This window comes from Pholis gunnellus (genome assembly GCF_910591455.1).
Source record: "Pholis gunnellus genome assembly, chromosome: 12".
In the NCBI taxonomy this organism is placed as follows: domain Eukaryota; kingdom Metazoa; phylum Chordata; class Actinopteri; order Perciformes; family Pholidae; genus Pholis; species Pholis gunnellus.
Window position 1 is genome coordinate 11,195,291 of NC_136539.1, and position 24,779 is coordinate 11,220,069.

Below are 24,779 nucleotides of genomic sequence, written 5' to 3' on the forward strand. Positions count from 1 at the left end.
GTTAGGACCCAATGATTTAAATAAGGTTTATGCAAGTGATCGTACTGAAAAAAACCTCAAATATTATCCATTGAGTTACAGGCGTCTCTTTCCCAATTTAAGTTTATGGTTAAAGGCAACTTTGGGCCCCATGGCATCACTTGACAAGCTTGAAAATTGTAATTCCAGCTTTTGGACACTGTAAAATGTGATTCAAAGCCTAGCGTTCTTCCTGCGGGCTCAGTCTATTCGTGGTGTTACGGTACAGGTGTAGGGCGCTGGAATGAGCGAGGTGGAGGAGGAGAGGATGGAGAAGGGAGTGAGCTGTGAGGTCAGACAGAGAGTATGGGTGGGAGGCCAAAATTAGAGGCAGCAATTGTACTCGCTCTCCTTTATTGTCAAATTTCACACTACAATATGAGACTAAATGTAAAAAAAGTTCTGTCAAAATGCCACTTCCCATTCTCATCTGCTCACATTGTGTGCTCAGTTTTATTCTGAATTCAACTAATATGCATTGTAATAGTTATTTTTCATAATACATTTGCTAATAGGATCACTTCTGGTTCAATATTGTCCAAATTAATAGCGCTACCTTTATAAATTACTAAACTATAAACACTTGACTAAAAAGTAATTAGCAGTACAAGCAATACGTTCTTTACAGTTTCTTGGTGCTGAATTGTACCCATCAACCTCATTTGTGCAGATATTTGTCTATTTTCTTTGGCTTTCACAGGTTCGTGTCATAGCTGATTAAAAAAAAGGTAGTCAAACACTTCCCCGCAGCTACGTCCTCCAGCCCTTCCTGGGGGTTTTCAAATTGTTGCAACATTTGTTGTACGGTGAACAGCTTTGTTATGGAAAAGACATGTTTCTGCCGGTGGTCGTCATTGAGCCATATGGACTAAAAGGTTCTGATGATTGTGTGCAGTGATGTGACTTTGAATTTTGTGTGAATGATGTGCATGAAAGGCAACGCTTTACCTGTTGGTAAAATGGTAACTACATGTAAGGCAGGAGGGTTTAGTGTTCGGTGTCTCGCCCGCGGACACTTCAGCATGTGGGCAGGAGGGATCGGGGATAATGTTTGTCCAATACAAACGCAGAGAAACAAGCAGCTGAAGCTGTAAAGTAAAAACACAGTATTTAAGCTTAATATTGATTTTTAATACGTCTTCTTTCTGTTCATTCATAAAACATGACATGGTCCTTTAAACATCCAAAAATAAATTACTTAAGCATTCAGCATTGTGGAAAAAAAAGACAACAGGCAGTTGTAAAAACTGATTTCCCTTGAACACCAGAAATGGCAAGCATGTATTTTAGCAGGGTACACCATAGAATACTTCAAAGGGTTTTCAAGGTGTACACAAATCACATCCAGTAACTTACTCATACAACTCTTAGCGTAAATCTTAGCGAAAGGGTTGTGAGGTCCCATAATGATGTATCCACTAACAATTAAAGAGAAAGTACTAACAGCAGCCATATACAGTAGATTCTACATTCTCAGAGTCACACAGACATTACGCACGCACCAGAAGGTGGTTATGTAAAAGTCAAAAGATCACATCAACAATACTTAATGAGGTTCTTCACAGGAATCCGCTATTTGTTGACAAACTTTAAAATATTTACTGGAACTTATATTATTATAAAGGTGCATGGCGCCTAATTAGAACATATTATACCTAAAAGCATATAAAATGAGAGTGTAGACACTGACACTAAATGTGTAAATATTTTTTAACCAAGATGATACTTGTCCTTGAGAGAGAAACAAGCATTCCACAGAAATGTGTAATTAATACTTCTACCATTTTTTCAGATAACCAAAACACCCACTGGAATAACTACAACAAAAGTCCCTTGGCTTTTCCAATACAGAGTCAGTGTGAGAGCACCTCAGAGGTACACGTATTTATGTAGAGATCAAGTTAAAACATAAAAAAAACTGAATTCCTAAACATTTCCTTTCTAGTTCACAATACACCGGCTGTGCTTATTTTAAGTATTCCAATTGTATGGCTGCAAGTCAAAGAGCTCGAGAAGAGGACTTATTCCATTAAACGCTTCAAGCTTGAGTTCTAACTCTCCATGGAGTCCAGGAACTCCTCTTCAGTGATGTGCTCCAGCCTCTTCAGGACCATGCCTGCACTGGCTGCTGGGTAGTCTGCTACGGGGAGGTGGGGCACGGGGGGGCTGTCGGGAGGAGGGCTCTGGAAAGAACAGCAAAGGGTGCCAAGGAAAGGCCACAGCTGGGTGATGGAGGACAGTGAGCGTTGGGTGAGGAGGGGGAACTCCAGGTGCTCTGTGGAAGATTCCTCACTCAGCTCATTCAGAGTCTGGAATATCAAGACAAGACTTCATCATCAGAACGAGATGTGGTCATTCACAAAACACAACTTGAATGAATGTGACTTTGTATGTTCATTTGTAAGACAATATTAACGGTGTTCAGTTTGGGCTGGAGTTTATCACAGACACTAGAATATAAATTAAAATGACGCAATTTCAATGATAACACATCAGGGTTTAAGGCCTGAAATCCCCAAAGACTTAAAGAAGTATTTCACTGATAGAAAGATGGTCTATGAAGTAGAAAGGCAAAATATGTTTTGAAATTGGTGCTACATGACCAGAGAAAACGGGCTGTGGTATGACCTCGCGCTCAAAATTGAGAAAACCAACAACACCCAGAATGCACTGGGCTTGTTGCTTAGATGTCACTTGGTAAATACTAGTAGAAAGCTTTAGAATTGGCTGGGACAGCACTTTGTGGTGAATTATCACGTTACCTTCCAGACTCCTGCCTTATGAGACAAGATTATCAAATAATGGGTTTCTGATTTAATGTGTTTTGATGTAACATTAAAAAATCCTTAGTGTTAATGCATCTGTTAAAACGCCTCCGGGTATCCCCTGGAACCCTGTGTTAAATCTCACACAGCTGTGAATTGTGGTGGGTAATTCCCTCAGGTAAAGTCTGCACAAATGTCTTTCAGAAAGTGTGCCTTAAGGGCTCAACATTTCTGCGAGAGAGTCCTCAAGAACTTCAACATTTGACAGCAGCACAGCCCTAAACCCTCAGGGACTTTGCAGGAATGGGCTTCCATGTCCCAGAGTGTCTACATTGCACTGTAACGAATTGCTGTAAATTGATGGTGGATATAACGGTATCTTACAGTATTTCATAATAACTGTAACATACAGTTAAATGTTCATCCCTCGAATATAAATTAACGGTTAATGCCGTAAATTAACCATAACAGCAGACTACTGTAATTTATCAGCATAATACAGTATTTTCTGTGAAGTGGTGGATACACGCTTCTCTGTACAACTTCAGTGAATCACAATCCAGCTACATCGTACTGTCTATTGTAGGTCAATGTATCTGTAATGACGATAGAATATTTGTATTATTCATTTTTGAGTGCCATGAAATTCAAAGTCTCCAGTATTGTTTTGTCTTCATGATTATTGAACTGTTAACATCTCAGATAATGTTTCACTTGGTCTGTTTCGTTACATCAGGTTGGCAATATTGGCGGAGCTAGCTCTGTAGCATTTGCTAGCTCAAGCTAAATTAGCCTTAGAAAGGTTAGCCAGCTAACAGCATAGCAAGTTAACATAAATAAAGTTAATCACCAAATACAGTGTTAAGCTGTAACGTTGTGATCCATTGTCAGCTTCATTTCTTCACCTAACGTAACCAGCTCATCACAAAGGCACGTCTGTTAATTTAAACTTTATGGTATTGTTGTATTAGCTTTTTGTAAAGACTTGCACCGATATGTTAACACATGTGAGAAACCCAAAGCTTCTTTTAAGTGCGTTTATCCTGGATGTCATAGAACTTTCCAGAGGTTCAGAACATTGTGTTTCTAAAGTTTTGAATTTGTTTGTTTTACAGTCACTCGTCATCAGAGATTGATGATACCAGCCAGACGCTGCAGTCAAGTCCTCTTTCAAGGTGTTCTCTCTCTCTATTGTTGTCATTCATGTGTAAGTTCATGCATTTCAAATTAACTATAAATGTGTATAAGACTTGTTAAGAGGTGTTATCTTACCCCATATCGCTGCTGTATCCTCTCCAGTACTCTGACAACATGGGGTGTGCATTCCTGTTCGCCCTCAATCAGCGCAGTGTCTGGGCCACTGTAGCGGTTCACGTCCACCTCAGGGACAAATGCCCAACGATACCTGTACATGGAACAGATAGTTACACAGATAGAAAATAGTCCACTGACAAAAATAACTCACACAACACCACAACTTAAACAAAGACGTGTGCTAGCATGTATTTAAGTCCTTTTGTTCTGAGCTTCTTACATCTGAAAGAGTGGCATCCTCTCTGGAGGGAAAGCCACGGAGGTGTCCAGAAACTTGCAGGCTGACAGGTACATGTCCAACTCTGCCTGAGAGAAATTCACTGGTCCGTTCCGGTCCTGGGCTCCCCGCACCGCTTTAGCCAGCCTAGGTGGTACACAGGACAAGTATTTTAAGTGAGAGCGCGTCAACAGAGTGTCAATAATATATGAATTTGTGAATAAAATAATCATCTCACTTTGAGACGTCTTTATCTAACTGCATAGCCTTCTCCAGACGAGCAAATATGCGAATCTGAAAAATAAAACAGGTTGAAAAATTTAACAATAAACAAAATAGATGATCGTGTGTATAAAGCCAGGCTCTCAGAAGATGGGATCCTACCAGTTCTGTGACCATGATTGGCCAAAGAGATGTGAGGTGCTGGGGTGAAATCCGCAACAGGAGAACACGAAACATCAGGAATATCTGGGCCGAAACACTCGGACTGGGGTTCATACGCAACGCCTCAGTGAGACGCTCTGGAAAGGAGGGAAGGAAATTTTATAATTGCAAAAGAACAGTCAATTTCAATGTCTGTTTCTACCACTAAATTAAACAGATTTACATAAAATCGACATAAATATCCAGTAGCTGCACCTTGAATGAGGGGCAGATACAGATGATACTGGTCGAGTTCTCCACTGAACATGGCGAATGCCTGGCGCTTCAGCAGCATGGGTTTCTGGTCCACATTAGCAAACAGTTTCAGGGAGCTGCTCTGCATGCCTACAGGATAAATAAATACAGGTTTGAAAACAGAAAAGAATCAAAAATGTTTCTTTAATTTCAATTTGACACACTACTTTCAGAACGCATGGCCAAAATCCAAAAAAAACTATCAGCTATCAGCTTTTTTTTTTTTTGGTTTAAAATTAGTATTTAAACTGGCTGCTTATGAAACAGTCCGGTCGGACACGTCATCTCTCAACTCTCAAGCTTATCCGCTGTCAGACCAATAGCCGAAGGGTTCCCAGATTGGTATGTATCTGTTCCCTGACATTTTATGATCTACAGTAGACATTAACAGTAAAAAAGTACCTTTTGTGACACAGATTAGGTCTCACCTTTAGATTACAATTGTATCTTTACAGCAATACATTTCCTAGAAGCTGTACTCACTCATGAGGTCTTTAAACATGGTCTTCTCATGAGTCAGCAGGTGGTCAACAATGGATTTCCAACTATAGAGAACAAAGAGAAGTCAAGAAAAGGACATTAGACATCGATGATCTCCAATTCATTTGTGTCATAATATTAAATACACCAAAGAGACAAAATACTTCTTTATAAATATGCAGCAAGATCATTTCAACATTCACCCGTTCATACATAGATGGCAGGCCGAAGGAAACTTCCATATGCGGAAGAGCCGGGGATCGAACTGCCCATCTTCCAATTAGTGGATGACCCATATCTTTGTGTATATATATATATATATATATATATACACTTCAATGTTTTATATTTTTATGTAATTGTCTTATTATTTAATTAATATTTGTATATATTTGTGTCCCTTATATCTGTTCTCTTTGTGCTGCTATTGCTTACCTGATTTTGTATGTTTGATTATTATGCTTTTGTCACTAAGAAATGCTAAATAAGTTATTATGAGTCCTCTGTGTGTATGTTTCTAACAAATACCCATACTAACCTGGGAGCACAGGAGACATCCATAGTGAAGAAGAGGGGGTCCATGAAGAGCTCAAAGACCTCTTTCCTCCAGGCCCTTTTGGTATAGGCATACCCACTCAGACTGCTCAGCAGCTGAGAACCCGCTTCAAAGCTGGGCATGTTGTAGGCACTAGCGGGAAGAAAGCACAAGTGAAAGGAAGTCCTCTGAGACCAAACAGACCAAAGCTGATAGCGCAGCACACTAGTTACCTGTGGTTCTTCAGGTAAGGGAAAACATAGTACGTGAGGCGAGAAATGAGAGGAACCGCTTTCTCCTTCTCATCACTGCGGTACACCATGTCCAGAAGTGGTGCCAAGACCTATACAGTGAGAGAACGTGTCAAACAATACAAACACAGAAAGAGTCTCTCATTCATTCTCTCACATCAGTAAAACCTACCTCAGCCAGGAGTACAAGAGCTTGGACGCTGTAAATGGAGGGAGCTGAAGAGGAAACCATGGTGCTCGCTTGAGCCACTGACTCTGACAAGGAAGTAAAGAGAATACAGAGTTCACTTGTGACCGTTACCAAGCGTGTAACAATTCTGGGAGTGAGCAACGTGTGCATATGCAATCAGGTGACAATTAGGATAGAAATGCTTCACCATAGAAGACAAATTTGAGTCTTTTTGAAAGAACCTCCTGCCATTCGAGCCCCATAAGGGTTGTATGACCCGTGTGCTATACCTACAACATTTCCACACCTTTACCTTGATGTCAGGCATTGTGTTACTTTGGGGTTTAAAGGGTGCACTTGGAGAATACATTCTTACTCACTCAGAGTGTAGTTCAAAAGCACTGTTTAAATGCATTAACTGTCTTTTCTTTGAACTCATCCTTTTTGGCTGACCACATGTTCTTAAGAAATACTGACTCAACCGTGAATGAGCGGACGCTTTATCTAGAGAGGTTGTTTGTAAGGGATACCATGAAGAAAGAATCCCTTGTATCAGCTGCGGTTTGAAGACAACTCCTATTATTTAAAGGACAGCCTGATAGGTCAATTAGACATGATGGATAACAGTGTAGTCCTGCCTGCTGATAGTGTATTACCTACAGTAGATGGCTGACTATGGAGTACCTCACACAACCCGGACACAAAAAAAATAAATCAGGACTATCCCTTTAAGTATTGATTTGTGAGCTCCATAATCTATCTGCCAGAGCGACATATTGATCCCCTGGGTTCATATCCTCAACCAGTAGATGGGAATTGCATATGAGGTCAATGGTCATGTCTGCACGTATCTGTCAAAGATATGAAAAGTTACCATCAAACTCCGTGTCATCAAGTTCGTCTGCTTCAGGGCACACCTGCGGCTGAACTTTGACCTCAAGGCTGCGACTGAGCCAACTGGTCTGCTCCAGAGACGACCCCGCGATCCCACCCACCGCCTCGAGGATCCGCTGAGTCACCTCCTGCATACGATAATGTCGCCATCAATCAATCAATCATCACCACAGCATCTCACATGCACTGCCTCACTATTTGAATAGCTGGCACAATACAACACGCATCATACCTGCAGATCTCTCGTGTCCTTTTTATTGTCCAGGTTAGGGAGCCTATTGACAATGTCATTGAGTATTCTGCAAGACAGAAACCCTTGATGAGGATCAGATTTTCCAAAAGAAAACCGGCAAATGTTAACAAACATGTTTGAGCAAATACAGATAGCAGTGCATTGGAGGCCCCGATGCCGTCTGTGTGAGAGTATTCTGTAGTACAATAGAACTACTGATCAGAGTAGTTTTGTTGCTGCTGTTTACATATCTTCTGATGCAAATTCCTAACAAATTATAAATAACAATAACTTCTTTTACTTCTCTTTTAAAAACAGAGTTTACAAAGTGCCTTGACAGACAAAGCAGCAAAAGCAAGGCAATAATAACAACAACAGAACGATAAACCCGGATATAACTGTACAATAGATGAAATGAAAAAACAAACAATCGATACGATAAAAATAAAATAATAAATAAATAAAATAAAATAATTTAGTAAAATCAACAAACAAAAGTAAAGCAGTAAAGCGACGACATCACATAAAAGCTAGTCTGTAAAAGTTTTATGAAGTGATTTAAAAGAGATTACTGATTTGGCGAGCCTTATCTGCACCACAGTAATGCACTACTGTTTTTGTTTTGTTTGTTGACTACAATTGCATTGGGTTGTGCAGCCCGGTATTGTACAATGACAACGAACAAATGAACCGTAAACCTTGAAGAAGTGAATGTGTTAAAAACTGACCCCAGCAACAAGAAGTGTCCAGGCGGGGCCAGGTTGAGCTGAACAGACTCCCGTAACAAACTGAGGAGAGGAGCCACGTTTTCCTGCATAGTCTGAGCTGAAATGCTACACAGAGAAACATTATTTAAAAAATAAATACAATTTGTAGAATGGTCTTATCAAACCTGAGGTGGAGACTCGCACTGTATTTCCTACTTACCTCTGGATATAGGCGTAGCTGAACTGCAACATGGGGATATCTACTAGGGTTGACTTCTGATGGAGAGAAAAGTACAGTGAAAAAATGGTACAACAATTTGGGAAAATTGACCTTATTGAAGTTTTGAGCAGCTGTGTATGTATGCATGTACATTTCTGTACCTGTTCTCCTTTGATCTGATGTGGTTTTTTCACCACCTCCTTGACCAGTTGTAGGACTGCATCTGTTTGCAAAGTGTGCAGGGATTTCACCAGAGCCACAATGGTTAGACGAGACTCACTGGCCACCGGTAAAACCTAAAGAAGACAGGGATGTGATGAATGCAAGCCGCTCTAAAGCCTTTCAGTGAGCTAGACGTGACTGACCTTTCTCAGTTTCCATAAACGCTGCTGTTCTTACTTTGTTTTTATGTCTCCTTTTACTCCTTCTGCTGCTCCACACCGCTCCCAGCGAAGCCATGAGCTGAATCCCATACGGCCCAGTTAGAGGGACCAGGAACTCCAGGATCCGCTGCCGTAAGATCTAAACATGCACACCGTGAATAGATGACATCTTCCATTATAACACATGCACATGGCTAAAAAAGGAGAAGATGTGTGAGTGCAGGATATAACAAACACCATAAATGATACAGATCTATTATTCCATTTGTGTTAAAACAAACAGACAATACGCACGTATGTAGCACACTACACACCTTGGTGCTTTTAAAGTAGACAGAAGTAGAAGTGTGTCTGCTGCTCTGGGCGGTGTCCGATGCCGGCCTCTGAAACTCTTCCCTCATGACCACGCCCCATAACAATGCCATGCTACTGAGCATGTGCGGCAGTGCCTCAATCACAGCGTTGCGTGCATTACGGACATCCACAGGATCACAGGCAACCAAGGACTAACGGAGAGAAAGAGAGAGCAAAATGGGATTGTACATTCTCATACAGATAAGAGGTAAATATCTGTGTGTGCTTCATTCCTCACCTTCTTGTTGTCCAGTAGACAATAGTGTGTAATGGTGGTCAGGCCTTCTAGCAGAGTCAGAGGGTAGTCAGGAGCAATGTTTTCCCTCCTACCACTCAGGCTGATCAGAGCACAGACACAGATATCAAATTAAAAGCACAATAATGTCCTCACTGTAAATTTGAGATGATATCAACTTAGATTCCAGCCATGACACACAGTGGCACATATAACTAATAACACTGCTTAACTTCTTGAATTACAAAAACTATTGTCTTTGTACCGTTTTATATTGCGCTTGTGAAGTGGGAAATACTTTTCCATGACTTTATTTACTTTTTTGGGCGGGGTTTTGTCATGGGTTCGTTGTGGGTTTGATTATTGGTTGACTAATCTTACATGTCAAAAGAGAGACCTGACTGGCACCCTAAACATTAAAAAGGACGGTCAAATCATTACAGCGTACAAAACTATGTCAGTTTTTCGGAGGTGCTCCGTCTACCTCTGATTCGTCTTTCCTCCATCGTGCTCGTAAAGCTTGACCAGCTCGTCCAAGTTCCTGCAGATCTGACTGATGAGTGGAGCCACAATGATGCCTAATGAGCGACCCAAGTACGGCAGGGAGGAGCACAACAGCGACACCCAGTGGGGGTGCATGGCATAGCCGTACTGCGGGTGCAGAGCCCTGGCCGCGGCAGAAACGAACATTCCTTGGGCTGTGATGGGGTGGCTTTGGACATACTGGGCTGCCTTGATCGACTGCTGGAAAAGAACTGCAGTTTGCCATTCGCGTGCAAGCGGGGTGGTGGCAGTCGGGGATTCGCGAGGCTCCCCAGGCTGGCCAGATGCTCCACTCGACACAGCTGCGGAGACGGCACCACCAGGCCCCACAAGGGACTCCAGGACGATGAGAGCCTGGAGGAGTCTCAATAGTTCCATTTGTAAGGGGTACTGCTCCTGTCCGCCTCCTGCTCCGAGATTCACCAGACTCTCCTCAGACAGGCCTCCCTGCTCCTCCAGCAGCTCCACACTCTTGGATGGTCCCTTATCCGTTACCCTCTGGCTGACGTACATGGACGCAGAAAGTGTCAGCAGAGCATATTGCTGCACTTTACATCCTGAGAGGAGTCTGCGGATGGGCTCCACGCCGGCCCCATTGCCCTCTTGTCCACGCGCCATGCAGCCAAGCTGGTTCACAATCCGGGTCAGCACCGCCACACTCTTCACCTGAACCTCCCTGTTCCCCTGCAGGTCAAGGGGACCCAGGCTCAGATAGGAAGGGTAATGAGAGCGCAGGAATCGCAGGCACAAGGACACCAGCAGTTCAATGAGCAAGGACGGGGGCACTGAGGGGGAGGAGGAAGGGGAGAGCAGGCAGCCGTAGAAGCCCTGACCGTCCTGGGCCTGTTGGTGGCGCTGCAGGAGGTTCGACACCAGGTTTAAATGTGCAGCAGAGCTCGTGTCCAGGGAAGTGTAGGAGAGGGCATTCACCAGAGGGCATTCAGCACTGCTTCGCAGCAGGCTGTCCAGCAGTGCCAAGCCTTGGAGCAGATGGCGCCAGCCGCCTGCCACAGGGTAAAGAAGCACATGGCGGAACAGAGAGTCGATGGCCTCTCTCTTCTCTCGCTCCTGTTTTAACAGGCGAGACCTGGCCATGGCCTCCAGCTCTAAATCCTCCTCATCCTCACTCGACAGTGAATCAGAGGCCTGCGTGTGCTCGGACTCGGCCCTCCGCAGGCCGTTGACCACACCTCCTTCCTCGACGCTGCGGTAGGGGACAGAGCCCGAGCTGGAGTTCTCAGTGGACACCTGGGCACCACTTGTGTCAGCCGACTCGGTGTGTTCACTCTCTGCCTCCTCCTCCTCCTCCCCCCCCTCTTCCTCCTGCTCTTCCTCCGTCTCTTCACTCTCACTCCTAGACACCACTAAAGTGTCCGGTGGTTTGACCAACTCTGGGCCACTGTCTAACTCTGCCCACAGGGATTCCCGGTCCACAATGTTCATGAGATTTAAGGTGGTGACCTCGGTTGACATGGAATCCGCAGATGTCCCGGAGGTTTTGGTGGCGCTTCGGCTTCTGTGGCTTAGAACCTTCAGGTTACCTTTAAGAAACAAAGCAAAACACATATACAGCCAAACCAAAGAAGTTCATCTAATAGGAATTTTAACTTACACAGCATACGGAAATTACGCTGACAAAAGCACTTACCAGCAGTGAGATTTTGCTTGATGCTCTGGATGGAGCAGCGCTGAGTGGACGGGTGAAGCAGCAACAACAGAATAGGCTCCAGGACCCGAATCACGTCATTAAGGGAAAGAGCCCTGACGAGCCAGCACTGAGCTGCTGCACTTATTGAGCCATCTGTACAGCTCAGACTGTCCACCACCACACACAGAGACCTGAGAGAGACACACACATTTCAACAGTCGGATTTGGTAAATAAAGAATCCTGACACAAAGAGAAACTCACGCCTTCATCAGTCTAATGGGAACAATACAAAGAAGGAGGCGATGTCTCAGATTTCACTCAAACTGCAGTTTTCGAACATGTTATTCGCATTATATTCAGATTTTACGTATTCAGAGCAGGCATTTGGGCAGTTTTTAACTGCTGCATATTTGTTGTGACACAAGTGCAATTGTATCACTCCGCACGCTGTTGGACATTTGCATGAAGTTCTCACTTTGCATCTTTGCACAGACACTAATGCCTCCTTGTGTAGCAGGTTCATCCACTATCAGAGGAGCACTGACACATATGTCGATGTTGTAAGCTTTATAAGACGAGTACTGAGACAGAATATACAGTATTCAGGTATTACAGTGATATACATGAATAAAGACACTACCCTCCATTTGTCAGCACTTTTCAAATATGTACTAACCGATCGAAGGAGTGATTGAGAGACATGGTCCTGTTGGTCTGGATCTCCCGGGTCAGGTGCCATAGAACTGTGAAGCGGTGTAGTGCTTCCAGCCTAACAGCCTGGGGCAGACAAACACAAGGCAAACATTGTTTTTTTTGCTTAACTTGTCACATTTCCTAGTAGCTCTGTTTGTGTGTGGCAAATAAAGTGACACATGCTGGGAGAACATTCAAATGTGTTCAGCGTGTGTGCGGGCCGATTACACACCTTGTCTTTGTGCAACAGCGCCTGGCAGATGATGTCTTCACAGATGGATGCCGATGGAGCCAAACAATGAAGCCTGTAAAAGAGTTCCACACAGGAAATGTGCTGCTCTCTCCGCTCTGTGTCCAGCTGGTTCCACAGTACCCGGGACACCCTCTGAGTCACAGCAGAAAGGGGAAAAAAAAAATGAATACTGCATTTACACTACAGCTCTGAGTTACACCAATATTTCCCCTTTAATAACCTGACCTGATAGAAATCTGTGCCTTCCTCTATGGCACGAAGCAGAGCAGGGTAGATGGGTGGCACAGTGACCATCTGCAGCCGCCCACTCAGAGGGTTACAGTCAGATCCTCGGTAGCGTCTGTGCTTGTCCTGGATGACCAGTGCTAGAGACTGCGAGTGGTTGATGAGTTCCAACAAGGCGGACACTGCAGTGTGCTGGATGTTGTAGTCCCTGGACAGGCAGCACAGTGTCATCAAGGACCTCAACCACACTGGCAAGCTGTCGACGTCACGATCTGTGGAAAACCAAAATGTAAAAAAAGTACGTAGCGGACAGTAGCAATAACTCAGCTCGATAAATAACATCAAGGTGCTGACCTGTGTGGTCAAACATGTCCGTGTGGAGAACCAGAGTTTCCTCTTCACTGAGGTAGACGGGGAAGGTGGTACACTCCAGCAGAAGGTGGCAGGTGGCGGTGAAGGCCTGTCGACAGGCTTCAGAGATCTCTGCCCTGCCACGGGGCATGTAGCCAGCCGCCCAGTCCAGACACCCTAAATGCTTACGCTCCTTTTTCTTCTCTGTGGGGGCTGCTAAGAGCTGGACGTCAGATATAGGGCAGGATTTAAGCTTGTGTGGAGTGAACAGTTCAGTCAGTTTGTCTTTAATTTCACGTCCCCCTAAGCCCGCCAATAATTTCTTCTCTTCCACAGAAGCCACAGTTAGGTCAGGCTGGGGTATTTCCTCCGGTTCCCCAACATCCTCCACTTGCACCAGCAGGTATCTATAACATGGAAGAAGTGAAAATATTTAGAAATCACACTTTATAAATGAGGTCCATGTAGGTTGTGGTTAATCTGATAATTGCTCATTAGTTTACCTTGTGGTTATGAAGGCCAGGATGTCCTGCAGACACCGGGTCATTGTGTCTACACTGCCTCCCTTCCTCCACACTCCTTCACCTTCTTTGGAAATTCCATTCTCCTCCTCCCTCTTCCCCATCCCTGGTGGGAGATGCTGCTCTGAAGCTGAGGCGCTGATGCCCAATCCGCTGTCTTCAGACCTGAGTGTTGGGTAAATGCCATCTGCAAGCTCTGCCTCGTCTCCTCTATCTCTGTTCATCTCTTCATCTCCACGGTCACCATTAAACTCACCAACAGTGCCATCTTTCTCTCCCTCCTTCTCTATATCCTAGATAGGGTATAATTGATATGATCACAGTCAAACATCAAAAACATAAATGAAAAATAAACCACATTGGCACAGACAGTAAAATGCCTAACCTGAGTCTTTTTGCTTTCCTCCTCTGGTGACTGTAACTTGATGTCCTCCGTCTGTGCCCCTGCCTCAACGTCCATATCAGCTACAGGCATCTGGATCTTGCTCAGCACCTTGAAGCATGCACGTAGACCCTGTGTGACATCTTCCAGGCTAACAAAGTCCATGTGGCTGTGCAGGGTCCCCAGCATGGTGCCCAACATCTCAGGGAGGAACTGGGACTGGATGTCAGCATGAAGCTCCTGTGGGACAACAAACAAACAAACAAACAAACAAACAAACAAACAAACAAACAAACAAACAAACAGGTAAAAGACACCGTTAGTGTATACAAATTTGTGTGTATGAATCAGACTTGAACGCTGAATGAAAGACAATATTTGCTTAGACATTGCTGTAACCGAGTATCAGGGGGTGCAAAAATGGTTAACCAAGTAAAAGCTTAAAATTGTTCTCTATTTTTTTTGTCAAAATAATAACAATTTGTCTACTTTTGTAGTATTTTCTTTATGTTTTATTAGCATGATTCACTGCATCAATTTAGTTTCACAATAGGGAAGTAAAGGTGTGCATGTGTGTGTACCAGAGGGAGAACGTCGAGCAGGAAAATGATGAGATTGGACATCTCTGTGACAGACGGAGCAGGTTGATTGCGCTCCTGTCGAGGAGGTGTTGGTGGGTCATCTTTGTCACTATTGGGTAAAGAAGGAGAATTAAAAACAGTGATCATTGTTGGTTGATATTCAAGGGTAAAAAAAAGAAAGCACGCACATTTTGCTTATGTTGTCAACATTGCTTATTTTGCACGGAAACAATATATTCAATTCAGCCATTGGCTTTCTTTCACATTATTGAGACTATATTGTTCACTGTGTGAATGTCGACTTTACCCGATAATCTTGCATGTCTCTGAGTCGGCACAAATAAGGATTCCATGTCACAGTCATTGCTGCCATACCTGAGAGAAGTGCAGAAGCGTCGGGTCACGTACTCCCACAGGTATTCTTTGTTCATGGAGGTGACGAGCATATTCACCGTCTTTATGATCTCCGCTGCATTTTTATTCTCTTTTATTGTACTGTTTCAGAAAACAAAAGGAAAACATTATTTTTTTTGTCTCATATCTGTCAGTTGCAATTTTGTCACATGTTCATTTGAATATGTATTCAACAACTAACATCCTTGTCATCTATCGCTCTTTACCTGGCGAGCTGGTTGCCTGAGAGACCTGAGCTGGCGATGTTTTCCTCCCCCAGCATCTCTCGACAGTAGCTGTAGAAGGCTCGGACCACCTCCAGCAACACACTGCTCAAGACCACCGGACCTGTGCAGAGACGTTGTCATGATCACAGTGAAACATGCTCAGAGTAAAGCGGCGACGTGTGCTGCAGGGCTCCGTGCTGCCTACCTATCTCCGGTTTATCCAGCAGACTGATGATGATGCGAAAGGGCCTGAGGTACCCAATCACACTCTCAGGGTCGCTCTCCACATCCTGCTGTTGTAGGATGTTAATAAGAGCCTGAAGTCACAGAAACAAACAAATGAGAATAAGAGAAACGGGTGAAAAGGATACATTGGTACACTTTTAGAACAGACACACCTGACCCAAGATTTGATGTATTATGCTTCTGCTCAAACACTGTCCAAGCTGAAATGTAGTCTGTTCATCGTTACAGGAATAGATTAGTTTAGACATTTTGTTAGTTTAGTTTTGGGGAATATGTTTATTCACTTTCTTTGTAGAGAGTTAGATAAAAGTCAAGTCAAGTCACTTCCTGGAGTCTTCCTCTGGTGGCCTGGAACCTCAATGTGACAACAAGATAAGTCACTGCTCCCGACCAGGAAATAGTGACAAACATAAACCCCCATCCATTCTCATTTTCACACTTCTTCTATTTTTATGGGTTAAACAAACAATATATAAAGTCTTAACCAATGAGCTTAAGAGGTACTTATAGATGGATTTTGTTTCCTTTGGACAGAGCCAGGAAAGCTGTTTCTCCCTGTTTCCAGTTAGTATGCTAAGCTAAGCTAACCTGCTACTGGCTGTAGCTTTATAATTACTGTACAACCATGAGAACGGCATCGATCTTCTCATCTAACTCTCAGCATGAAAATGAGTAAGTAATTCCCAAAATGTCAAACTTTAACAACATTGTCGAATCAGGTTATACTAAAAATAAACCCATATTTATGTATTTTGATGTTTTGATGTGTGCTATGAGTGAGTTACCTGCACAAGGAAATCTCTAGAGTATGTGCTGAAGTAAAAGGAGGTGTGTTCCTCTGTGGTGGTGGAGCGGGTGGGATGTGGTGCCACCATTCCTCCTTTTTTGTCTATCCCTGACAACACACACACAGAGACAAACAGTACTGAATTAACTGGGAAACTGAGTGGGTCATTCATTACTGAAATGTACTTCAATGATCAGCACCTAGGAGCCAGGCGTAGAGGCGTCTGTTGAGGGACATGTCTCTGCGGAGAAGTGTAAGTGCGGCTGCAGATACCATTGTTATCATGTCTTTACCACTCATGGCAATACTGGCTTCCGCTGGGTCCTAAACCAACAACACACAGAGTAATATTTGCCCGAGGAACAACAAGAAAGAACAGGAGAGCGATGACAGGACAGCCCGTATGTTTAATGGAAAAGAAGGTAAACAAAAGAAGGATTATCGGAGACAACTCACAAAAACAAATTCTCAATAGTTTCAAGCAGCAGTCACAGATATTTATATATCATTGTAATTACAGAGTAATTCCTTTTTTCCTCTCAATAACCTGAATCTAATGATTTTTGCATTTTACTTAGATCACATGGAACTAAAGATGTTGTCCAGAAAAACAGGAAGTGAGTGTGTTTATGCGTGTACCTACCAGGCACGCAGCAAAGGGGAAAAAGTAGAGCAGGATTTCAAGCATGTTCCTCTGCACCAGGACATTTGAATCTTGCAGAGAAAGACACACCGACTTCATCTGAAGACACACAGAAGCCGAGACGCTCAGAAGTTTAGACAAATGACAAAGGACGGTGATGGAGCAAATTGTTGAACTAAATTGAAACACTGAAATATGTCAAAAGTGACAAAAATATCCCCATAATGATCAAATGTGCTGTAAGACAAACACAGACACTCACCACCATTCGGTGGTCGTAGCCTAGCATGTGTGTTTGCTGGCGCAGAGAAGCCTTGCAGTCAAAATGTGTGACTATAAAGACCGAGGCAGGCAGTCGCACCATGGGGGTAACCAGCATACTGCCCCACAGCGCACCATAGAACACCTGCTGACCCACCAGCAGTGACAACTTGAGCAGCAAGGCATCAGTCCTGGATAGAGAGAGATGACAAAATAGAGAGACAACCCATTGACCTGTGTTCCAACAATACATCCACTAATAAATCTATATTTCCGAGAGGCAGGCTGACTTTGGTTGGTGATGTCACACCGATCAATTCTGATAAAATCCCTCTGTTGTTTCAGTACAGAAGTGCCTAAAGGCACAGCAAGCAGCTCCCGTTAGAAGGATTAAGGACTGCTCGTTTGCCATACTGTCATAAAGAAGGCTGTCAACAAAAACTTGAGAGAATTTACACTTTCACACCTCGTCTGTGGCTCTCAGCCCGCAAGCTGAGGCTTCTGTAGTGAGTCACTCATGTATACTTTCATTAAAGGAGAAAAAAGTATTTACGATAACAGGATCGTGTATGTGGGCTGGACTCAAAATAAACTAACGCGCCCATGTTCATCATAATGAAGGAACACCCAGTGCAACGGTGGGGGTATTTGATGTGTTTTAAATTATTTTTAGACAACAATGGAGCCCTACAGCACAGATGAATAAGGCTTTGGCTACAGAGACTATATCTTTGTAAGAGGGATCAATTAATTATAGGTTTCGGTCTTTTCATGGGATTTGTTGACAATAAGAGAAATATAAATATTGTCAGACGTATCATTTACATTTATAAATGAGAATAGAAGAACAGCTTGACAACATTTCCTCTGACTAAACAGTTTGCGCTATGTACCGGTCGTAAACCTCCAATCCCTCTTCCAGCCCTGGCAGTAGTCCTGTTATGAAGGCCTGAAGACTGGGCAGCAGAGCCCTCTGCAGTGGGAGATAGTAACGCTCGTACAGTGTCAGCAGTATAGGCTTCACTGCCATGGCTGCATGTCCCAAGAGTGGGAACAACCCTGAGCTGAAAACCAAAAAACACACACAAGTTATAACGTCAAAAGCTGCACACATAATCAGGCTAGCGCTCTCTTTAAACCAGTCACAGATTCATCTTTACCTGTAAATAAAGAGATCCTTGGCCAGCCATTTTGTTCCAATGATTTTAAAAATGACCTCGTAGGTCTCCAAAGCCTTGAGGTGTACTCCGCTGGGCAGAGCCGGGTGCAGGCACTGGGCGAGACGCTTCCCTATGATCAGCCTCTTGGGCAGGAGGGAGTAGCGAAGGTTACTCTGCAGGGCCTGAACGAAAGAGACAAAAAAAGGGAGAAGAAACTGGGTTGGCCACTGAACAAAAAGTTTACATATGAAGGTGAAATTTGGCTTAACCCTTTATTAAATAAAATTAACCTACAGAGGCACACTGGAAGAGATGTTGTGCATGTAGTTGTAGTAAAATATCATGTTCTCTTTGTACTTTAAGGACCAATGATTTTGCATCAACACACACAGACACTCCAAAACAAATAGCTAGAAGACTCGAGCATTAAGGGTGTATAACACAAAGAGAGAGAGAAGAAGAAACAAGAACTTCCTCATAAGTACAGAGAACTGAAACTTACAAGCTGTGAAGTTGACACCCGCAAAATGACGACAAAAAAACCTGCAAATGCTTCAGTGAATTCAGATCAATCAACATTAAAAATAGACCAAAGTTCTGTAGTTTTATTCTAAGAGCATCCAGATGAAGATATTAGCAGTTACAGGATTTCTCAGGCATCAAGCACAACACAACGTACCTTATTGAGCTTGCCCAAGGAGGAGATCAGATCTGCCCACTCAGTCGAAGACTCAAAGTTTCGCAGCGCCTTCTCGATGACCGCTGCATAGCTACGATAGCGGTAGTCGTTCTGCAGTTCCAACTCCTCGGGATCCATGATACGTCAGTCTGATCCCAGCATGTTCAGCACAATATTTCTGGGGGAGAGGGGAAACAAACAAGAGGGTTATTTATTGGCAAGAGAGTAGGTTTATCAAACTCACAAGAACAATCAGCTCTGCGGTACTATCGGTCTGTCTGCAGCCTCTTCGATGTCCCTCTGCCTCTGAGGCTGGTTTTTGGCAAATAGAATTAGCCAATTAGCTCTGTACTGATAAATAAAGGCTCGTAGACTACAAATGTCCTCATTCATGACCGGTCAGTGTTTATCTGACTGACCTGTCTCTCAGTCTGAGGGGGGGAGGAGTTCCAGATAACACAAACTGTGTGGTCATACACGCACTTCCAGAGAAAAACAAGTTATGGACTGGGCACAAAGCGACAGAGGGATACAGTTTGTTTCTCTCTTGTCTTCACGGTGACATTTAAAGTAGCGTTTATAGGGTTTGTTGGCCTCTTTGGGGGCCAACCTTGACATACGATCACCTTATGGTGTTGTCGTGGCACACATCCAGCCGAGCAACATTAGCATTCACTCTGAGCTGTGTTTCTGTTTACCTGATGAATACAAGTCTAATATTCACTCTCGCTATATTGATCTCCACCAACTCCTGTCTGGCACTTTAGCAGCTAAAAGCTCCATTATGTCCACTAGCGTATATTACCTTTGTCTGCTGTTTGGCTTTAAAAATGCATTTAGGTAGGAATTGGAAAATAATCTTATTTTAGCCTACATAGACAAAAAAAACACAACAAAGTGTCCAACAGTAAATATACTACATGATCTAGAAGGAGTAGCTTTCTCACTTTCAAGAACATGGCAAAGGCGCTGGTGTGCGTGTGTGTGTGTGTACATGGATGTAGTGGATTTGAATTAAGCAGAGAGATGGGTCGGAGAGTAGAGGCAGGATTAGAGGAGCACAGACATCTGGACTCCCTGAGCTGAGAGGAGCTTTACCATCGTGGACAAACCCACCAACACGTGCAGGGTGACTTTGTATTAGTGGTGAAAGTATCAAACTCTTGACAGGAAACTAATATTAATATTAGTCAATGAAAATTCAATTGATGATTAATCATCAGAGTCATTTATGAAATACAAATACCCAACATCTGTTGGTTTAAGTTGAGAAATGCTCCCCAAAAAACTGAATACAGAGCGTTCTTTGTTGCTCAATCAAAATAATGTGCAATGTGAAGACGTCACTTAAGTCTCTGTTAACTTGTAGTAGCCATTTTTCACATTTTACTGACTAAAGTATGTAATAAATATAAAACAACGAATATGTTGCAATGAAAATAAAAAGTGAAAAAAGCCAGCTAAGATCTTGACCTCCAGGAATAAGTCAGGTGTATTTCTTGTAGAAAAAAAAGGAGAGGGAAAATGAAACGTCCAAGTGATGAAGAGGGACGAATACTCAAGATTGTTTCAGTTCTCATCAGCCTTAAACATTGATAATTAGGTTTGGTAATGTTACGTTTCATTTTACCATGCTCTTTTCAGTATAATGTTTACATGCACCAATTACCATCTGTTGTTACGCATTTTACATTCAAGAAATGGCCATGTAGTCACTTTTTAAAATCAATTGTCTGGACGTAATCAAATCGTTAATATGAATGCCAAGTGGTTAGTTGTCTCTGACAAAAACAGACTAATGACATCAAAAAACGTCTTATACATAAAAGCCACATGCAATACTCGTGACACCAGTGGGTTTACCTTTTGATTTATTCCACATTGACAGCCATGATATAAAATTAGGAGTGGCTAAAGACAGAATATGTAAAAACAAGTCATGCTACATAGCAAACTACCCCCCGGATTAGATTGTGCTGTTCTACACAGACCCTGTTCAGATGCCTCTCCTCAGATGGACTACAATTCTTCCTGCAAAGAGACCATTTATCTGTTTGCACCCTTCAAGCTAATTATCATCCTTAAAATCCAGCCTAATCACAGGTGACAGCTGGAGGTTATGAAATCGTGTGGGCCAAGCAGAACTAAATGCACGTTCTCACTTCCTCATTGTGGAAGTCCAATAAAAAACATTTATACAAGCTGTTGTTGGGCAGGAGTGTGTGTGCGTTGAGGGCTGGACCCACGCACCATGGCACACAGCGAGCCCCGCTATAGACTGTGTCACCTGACTGACACCCCCACAGACTTTATTATGACGCTGTTAGACTTCAATGTGACGCTGATCGCTGCATCATGGCAGATGAAGAAGAACACATAAACTGTGGCTCAAATCAAATGACAGTAGGCTGCTGCTGCAGCTTTTGGCCTGTGAATATACTGTGGCATCACTAGAGTTGAGGATATTATGTAACTGCACGACTTCAGACTGCATCATAATATCACTGCTTCCTAGACTAGGAAACAAGGAAGATATATTTACAGTTAGTGAAATATAAAATGAATGTGTGCAGCTAGCATTTATGCACATTTTCGTCAATACTATAATTGAAACTAGGGGAATATATAAGATATTGCTAGTTAGCAAATAAAACAACGCGATATTTAAACATCAGCGTTTCCTGAAGAAATAATATGTTATTCTGGTTATAACAAGACACCATGTACCGTTCGTTCAACCCCCGTAAACAACAATTAGCTAACGTTAGCTATCAGGTGCATCAATGACTCACCAACTGACAAACAAGCCCAAGATGCACCGAGGCACCCTCGCTTCAGAGCAGTCCGACTCAAAGACGCGACAGCCCGGTCTTCATGGTGCATCCTCCACGCGTACGTACCTCAAAGAAAAGAGGTGGTAGACCTGTTGTTTGTGCTAAGGATGAGTACGTGTGTCACGAAACATCCCAAGAGTACCACGGAGCGACAGCCACAACGGGGCGGGATCGTCAAACTCAGCTGATTCAGAGCCGAACGCGGACGGAGAGGTTCACTTCCTGGTAGAGAAGGGGTGTTGTGGGGGGGGGGACCATCCCAATAGATGAGATGTTTGTCTTTAAACCGTCGCCAGAAAGTTAATTTACTTACATTTATTTGTTTTTCTCGCCTGGAGCGAAAATAAACCAGTTTCTGTACGTGCAGCTTTAAAATCGAGACGTGGACACCACCGTGCACTTCCCCTCAGGCTTTGGTATAATCCAGGATGTGCAGTGTTTACAAACCTCTCACCTTTACGTCAGATACTTGCATGACAGTGAACAGCACACGACACTGTAACCTCAAAACACAGCCTTAGCCAAACTTTATTTTTTATAAAACAAAAATACAGTCTTAATATTGACCAGTTTAGTGAAATATGTAATCAAGGGGTTATTTTATATGTTTATATAATTGGGCTTAGCTAATCAGTTCCATTCGTGCTTTTTTTACAGCATGCGTTTGACAGACAGCAATACTTGGGGGCTGATATTGGTATCTCTAATAATGTATATTGAAACAGATATAAGTTAACTCATTTTACATTTTTTTTTCCTTTGCTTTGGCTCAATTCTTGAATTGGAAATATTTTTGTCAAAACAATAACTTCAAATCCTTGAACAATTAGTTTGTTGTTCACATTCATTCATTCATTCATTGAAACAAAATGCAAGTGTTTAGGTGTGTTCTGACAATGTTTTTTTTTGGCAATGGCCAATTTACTGACACCTTTGAGGCATGGATGAAATCTTTTGGGTGAGTTAGTACCATTTGCAGAGATGCAATAGAGCTGTGACGTACCATGAAGCAGTTGTGATAATTGCACTTACAGTTTAGAAAACTCTAAGACTGTTTCAAAAAATGAGGCAAAGTTATTGAGAAAAACTGTAAAAATCTCTTGACTTCTTCCTCTATTTTTTAGGGGGGCTAAATTGATTCTGATTTTAATATGAACTGCTCTTTCTGCACCTTGAAAGCAACAACTCAACAAATCATAAGATCATTTAATAATGTTATTAGTTGCACCTGTGTTTTTTCCTGCTACAACAAGGCAACATGTCTGCATATATTATCTTCCCAATTTAAAATTAACTATAAATGTCAAGATATAGTTCAAACATTGTGATATTCCTGCTCTCAACACAAGTATCAGTATTTCTATTTTTAATTTCAGTGAAAGACTGAACATTATTTGTCACTGCTCTCACAGTTGTCACATTTTTACTTGTGACAACTCATGGAATATATTAAAACTGTCAGACAGGACTGAATATCTTACACTCTCATCTTATAATGAATGACCATGTTGTCCCTGTCAAATACTTTAGGACTCGTTCGGCTTTCCTGGTTAGTTCTTAATAACAATGTCATCATGACGAAATTCATTTGAATGTCACATTTTTAGTTTTTCTGAAAATAATACATTTTCACCTGAGGTTTTGGTTATACCTTTGTTAGTCATATGTCATGTTGTATGTACATGGACTGTCAAATACATGTTTACGTCTCTAGGTGGAGCTCCGGCATTATTTTAACCTGCCTGTACTGGAACTGTCAAAAGACAATGTGGCCACGTAGTGCTTAATGTTCAAAGTATCAATACCAATGAATCATTTTAAAGATTGCAACCTGGGACTATGTTTGTAATAAACGCTTGTATCGTTGACTATTTCCAACTTTTATGGCCTGCCCTATTGTATTTGTACAACATAGGCAGTCATGAACTGACAAATACTGGTCAATCTTCTCTTGTGACAACTCATGGAATATATTAAAACTGTCAGACAGGACTGAAGTCAAACAAAGATCAGACCACAAGTTCTATTTGAGAACATGTAAAGCTGTTTTTGCCTTTTATTTTTAACTTCAACATTGCCACTACTTTGTTTTTCTGTGTACATTTTAAAAAGTCCATTACACTTAGCTACACTAGCGCCAGTACTAATAATTGGTATGCGATGTTTTCTTTTGATAAGCTTACATTACACTATTTCACTGTTCCCTTTCACAAGTTTGAGTGTAATAAAAGTGACAAGAGGAAACCAGTGTTCGTTAGTTTCCTGTTTAATAATGAACTGCACAAAAGGGTCATATGGGGACATTTTTACAGACCAGCTGGTAAAACTTCTGACAATTTTACTTAATTCCACGAATGCCTTCCCAACTAAAACACAATCACTTTCCGAAATGTGTTTCACCTGTTGTAATTATTTATAATACTTTTCTTTCGTCTTTCCATTGATTATCTACAACTGATTCAAGTAAATTCTTGGAGGTATGGCCTATTGCGCAACATTATGTCCTTGAGTACCTGATCTCACTGGACTATTTGTCACAAATGTTGCTGGTTGTGAAATTCAGGGTTTGTGTTTGTGAATTCAGGCAACTCAAAGCTAGTCTAGCTATAAAGAAAACATGCTTTGTGAACCAAAAGGAGAGCTATGTTCATGTGTACTGTGAACATGGAGAGTGCTGTATAACAGTATACTGGTGTTTCTAATCAGCCACGACCAAGTTGAACAAAATCGAGGGGAATATGGGTTTATTGTAACCTCTGCCAAGATAGTTGTTTTTCTCCCCTTTTTTCTATTAGTTAAAGTGATATCTCATCCTCCTCGACAAAACTACCATGATTCTTAAATGCACTGTGTAATTTCAACAAAATCCAGATTACATCGGCACAAATAAACTTCCAAG

The 24,779-nt window shown here is 42.4% G+C and overlaps 1 protein-coding gene across 1 annotated transcript; it reads right to left on the reverse strand.

Moving 5' to 3' along the window:
* Positions 1 to 1,160: 1,160 nt before the first annotated feature.
* dop1b (DOP1 leucine zipper like protein B) lies at positions 1,161 to 22,003 on the reverse strand. Its single transcript, XM_079170839.1, has 38 exons — positions 21,839 to 22,003; positions 19,047 to 19,224; positions 18,368 to 18,549; positions 18,101 to 18,271; positions 17,209 to 17,398; positions 16,947 to 17,045; positions 16,504 to 16,627; positions 16,302 to 16,411; positions 15,476 to 15,587; positions 15,271 to 15,391; positions 15,026 to 15,145; positions 14,651 to 14,759; positions 14,073 to 14,309; positions 13,670 to 13,980; positions 13,170 to 13,573; positions 12,816 to 13,087; positions 12,570 to 12,722; positions 12,321 to 12,421; positions 11,644 to 11,834; positions 9,937 to 11,536; positions 9,456 to 9,555; positions 9,178 to 9,369; positions 8,880 to 9,002; positions 8,642 to 8,776; positions 8,481 to 8,536; positions 8,282 to 8,386; positions 7,554 to 7,620; positions 7,302 to 7,449; positions 6,431 to 6,513; positions 6,241 to 6,350; positions 6,011 to 6,160; positions 5,476 to 5,537; positions 4,954 to 5,082; positions 4,699 to 4,835; positions 4,553 to 4,608; positions 4,318 to 4,461; positions 4,056 to 4,188; positions 1,161 to 2,327 (listed from the first exon to the last, which is right to left on the reverse strand). The coding sequence occupies exons 2-38, from the start codon at positions 19,182 to 19,184 to the stop codon at positions 2,070 to 2,072; spliced, it is 6,933 nt and encodes a 2,310-aa protein (XP_079026965.1). The 5' UTR covers positions 19,185 to 19,224; positions 21,839 to 22,003; the 3' UTR covers positions 1,161 to 2,069.
* Positions 22,004 to 24,779: the final 2,776 nt, after the last annotated feature.

Excerpts from the sequence above, each read along its gene's own strand:
- dop1b (XM_079170839.1), bottom strand. The coding sequence starts at position 19,184 with ATGGATCCCGAGGAGTTGGAACTGCAGAACGACTACCGCTATCGTAGC. Across the intron at positions 9,003-9,177 it reads TCTACTTTAAAAGCACCAAG|ATCTTACGGCAGCGGATCCT; the intron begins GTGTGTAGTGTG and ends GTGCATGTTTAG. Across the intron at positions 4,189-4,317 it reads AGGATGCCACTCTTTCAGAT|GTATCGTTGGGCATTTGTCC; the intron begins GTAAGAAGCTCA and ends TTCCATGTACAG.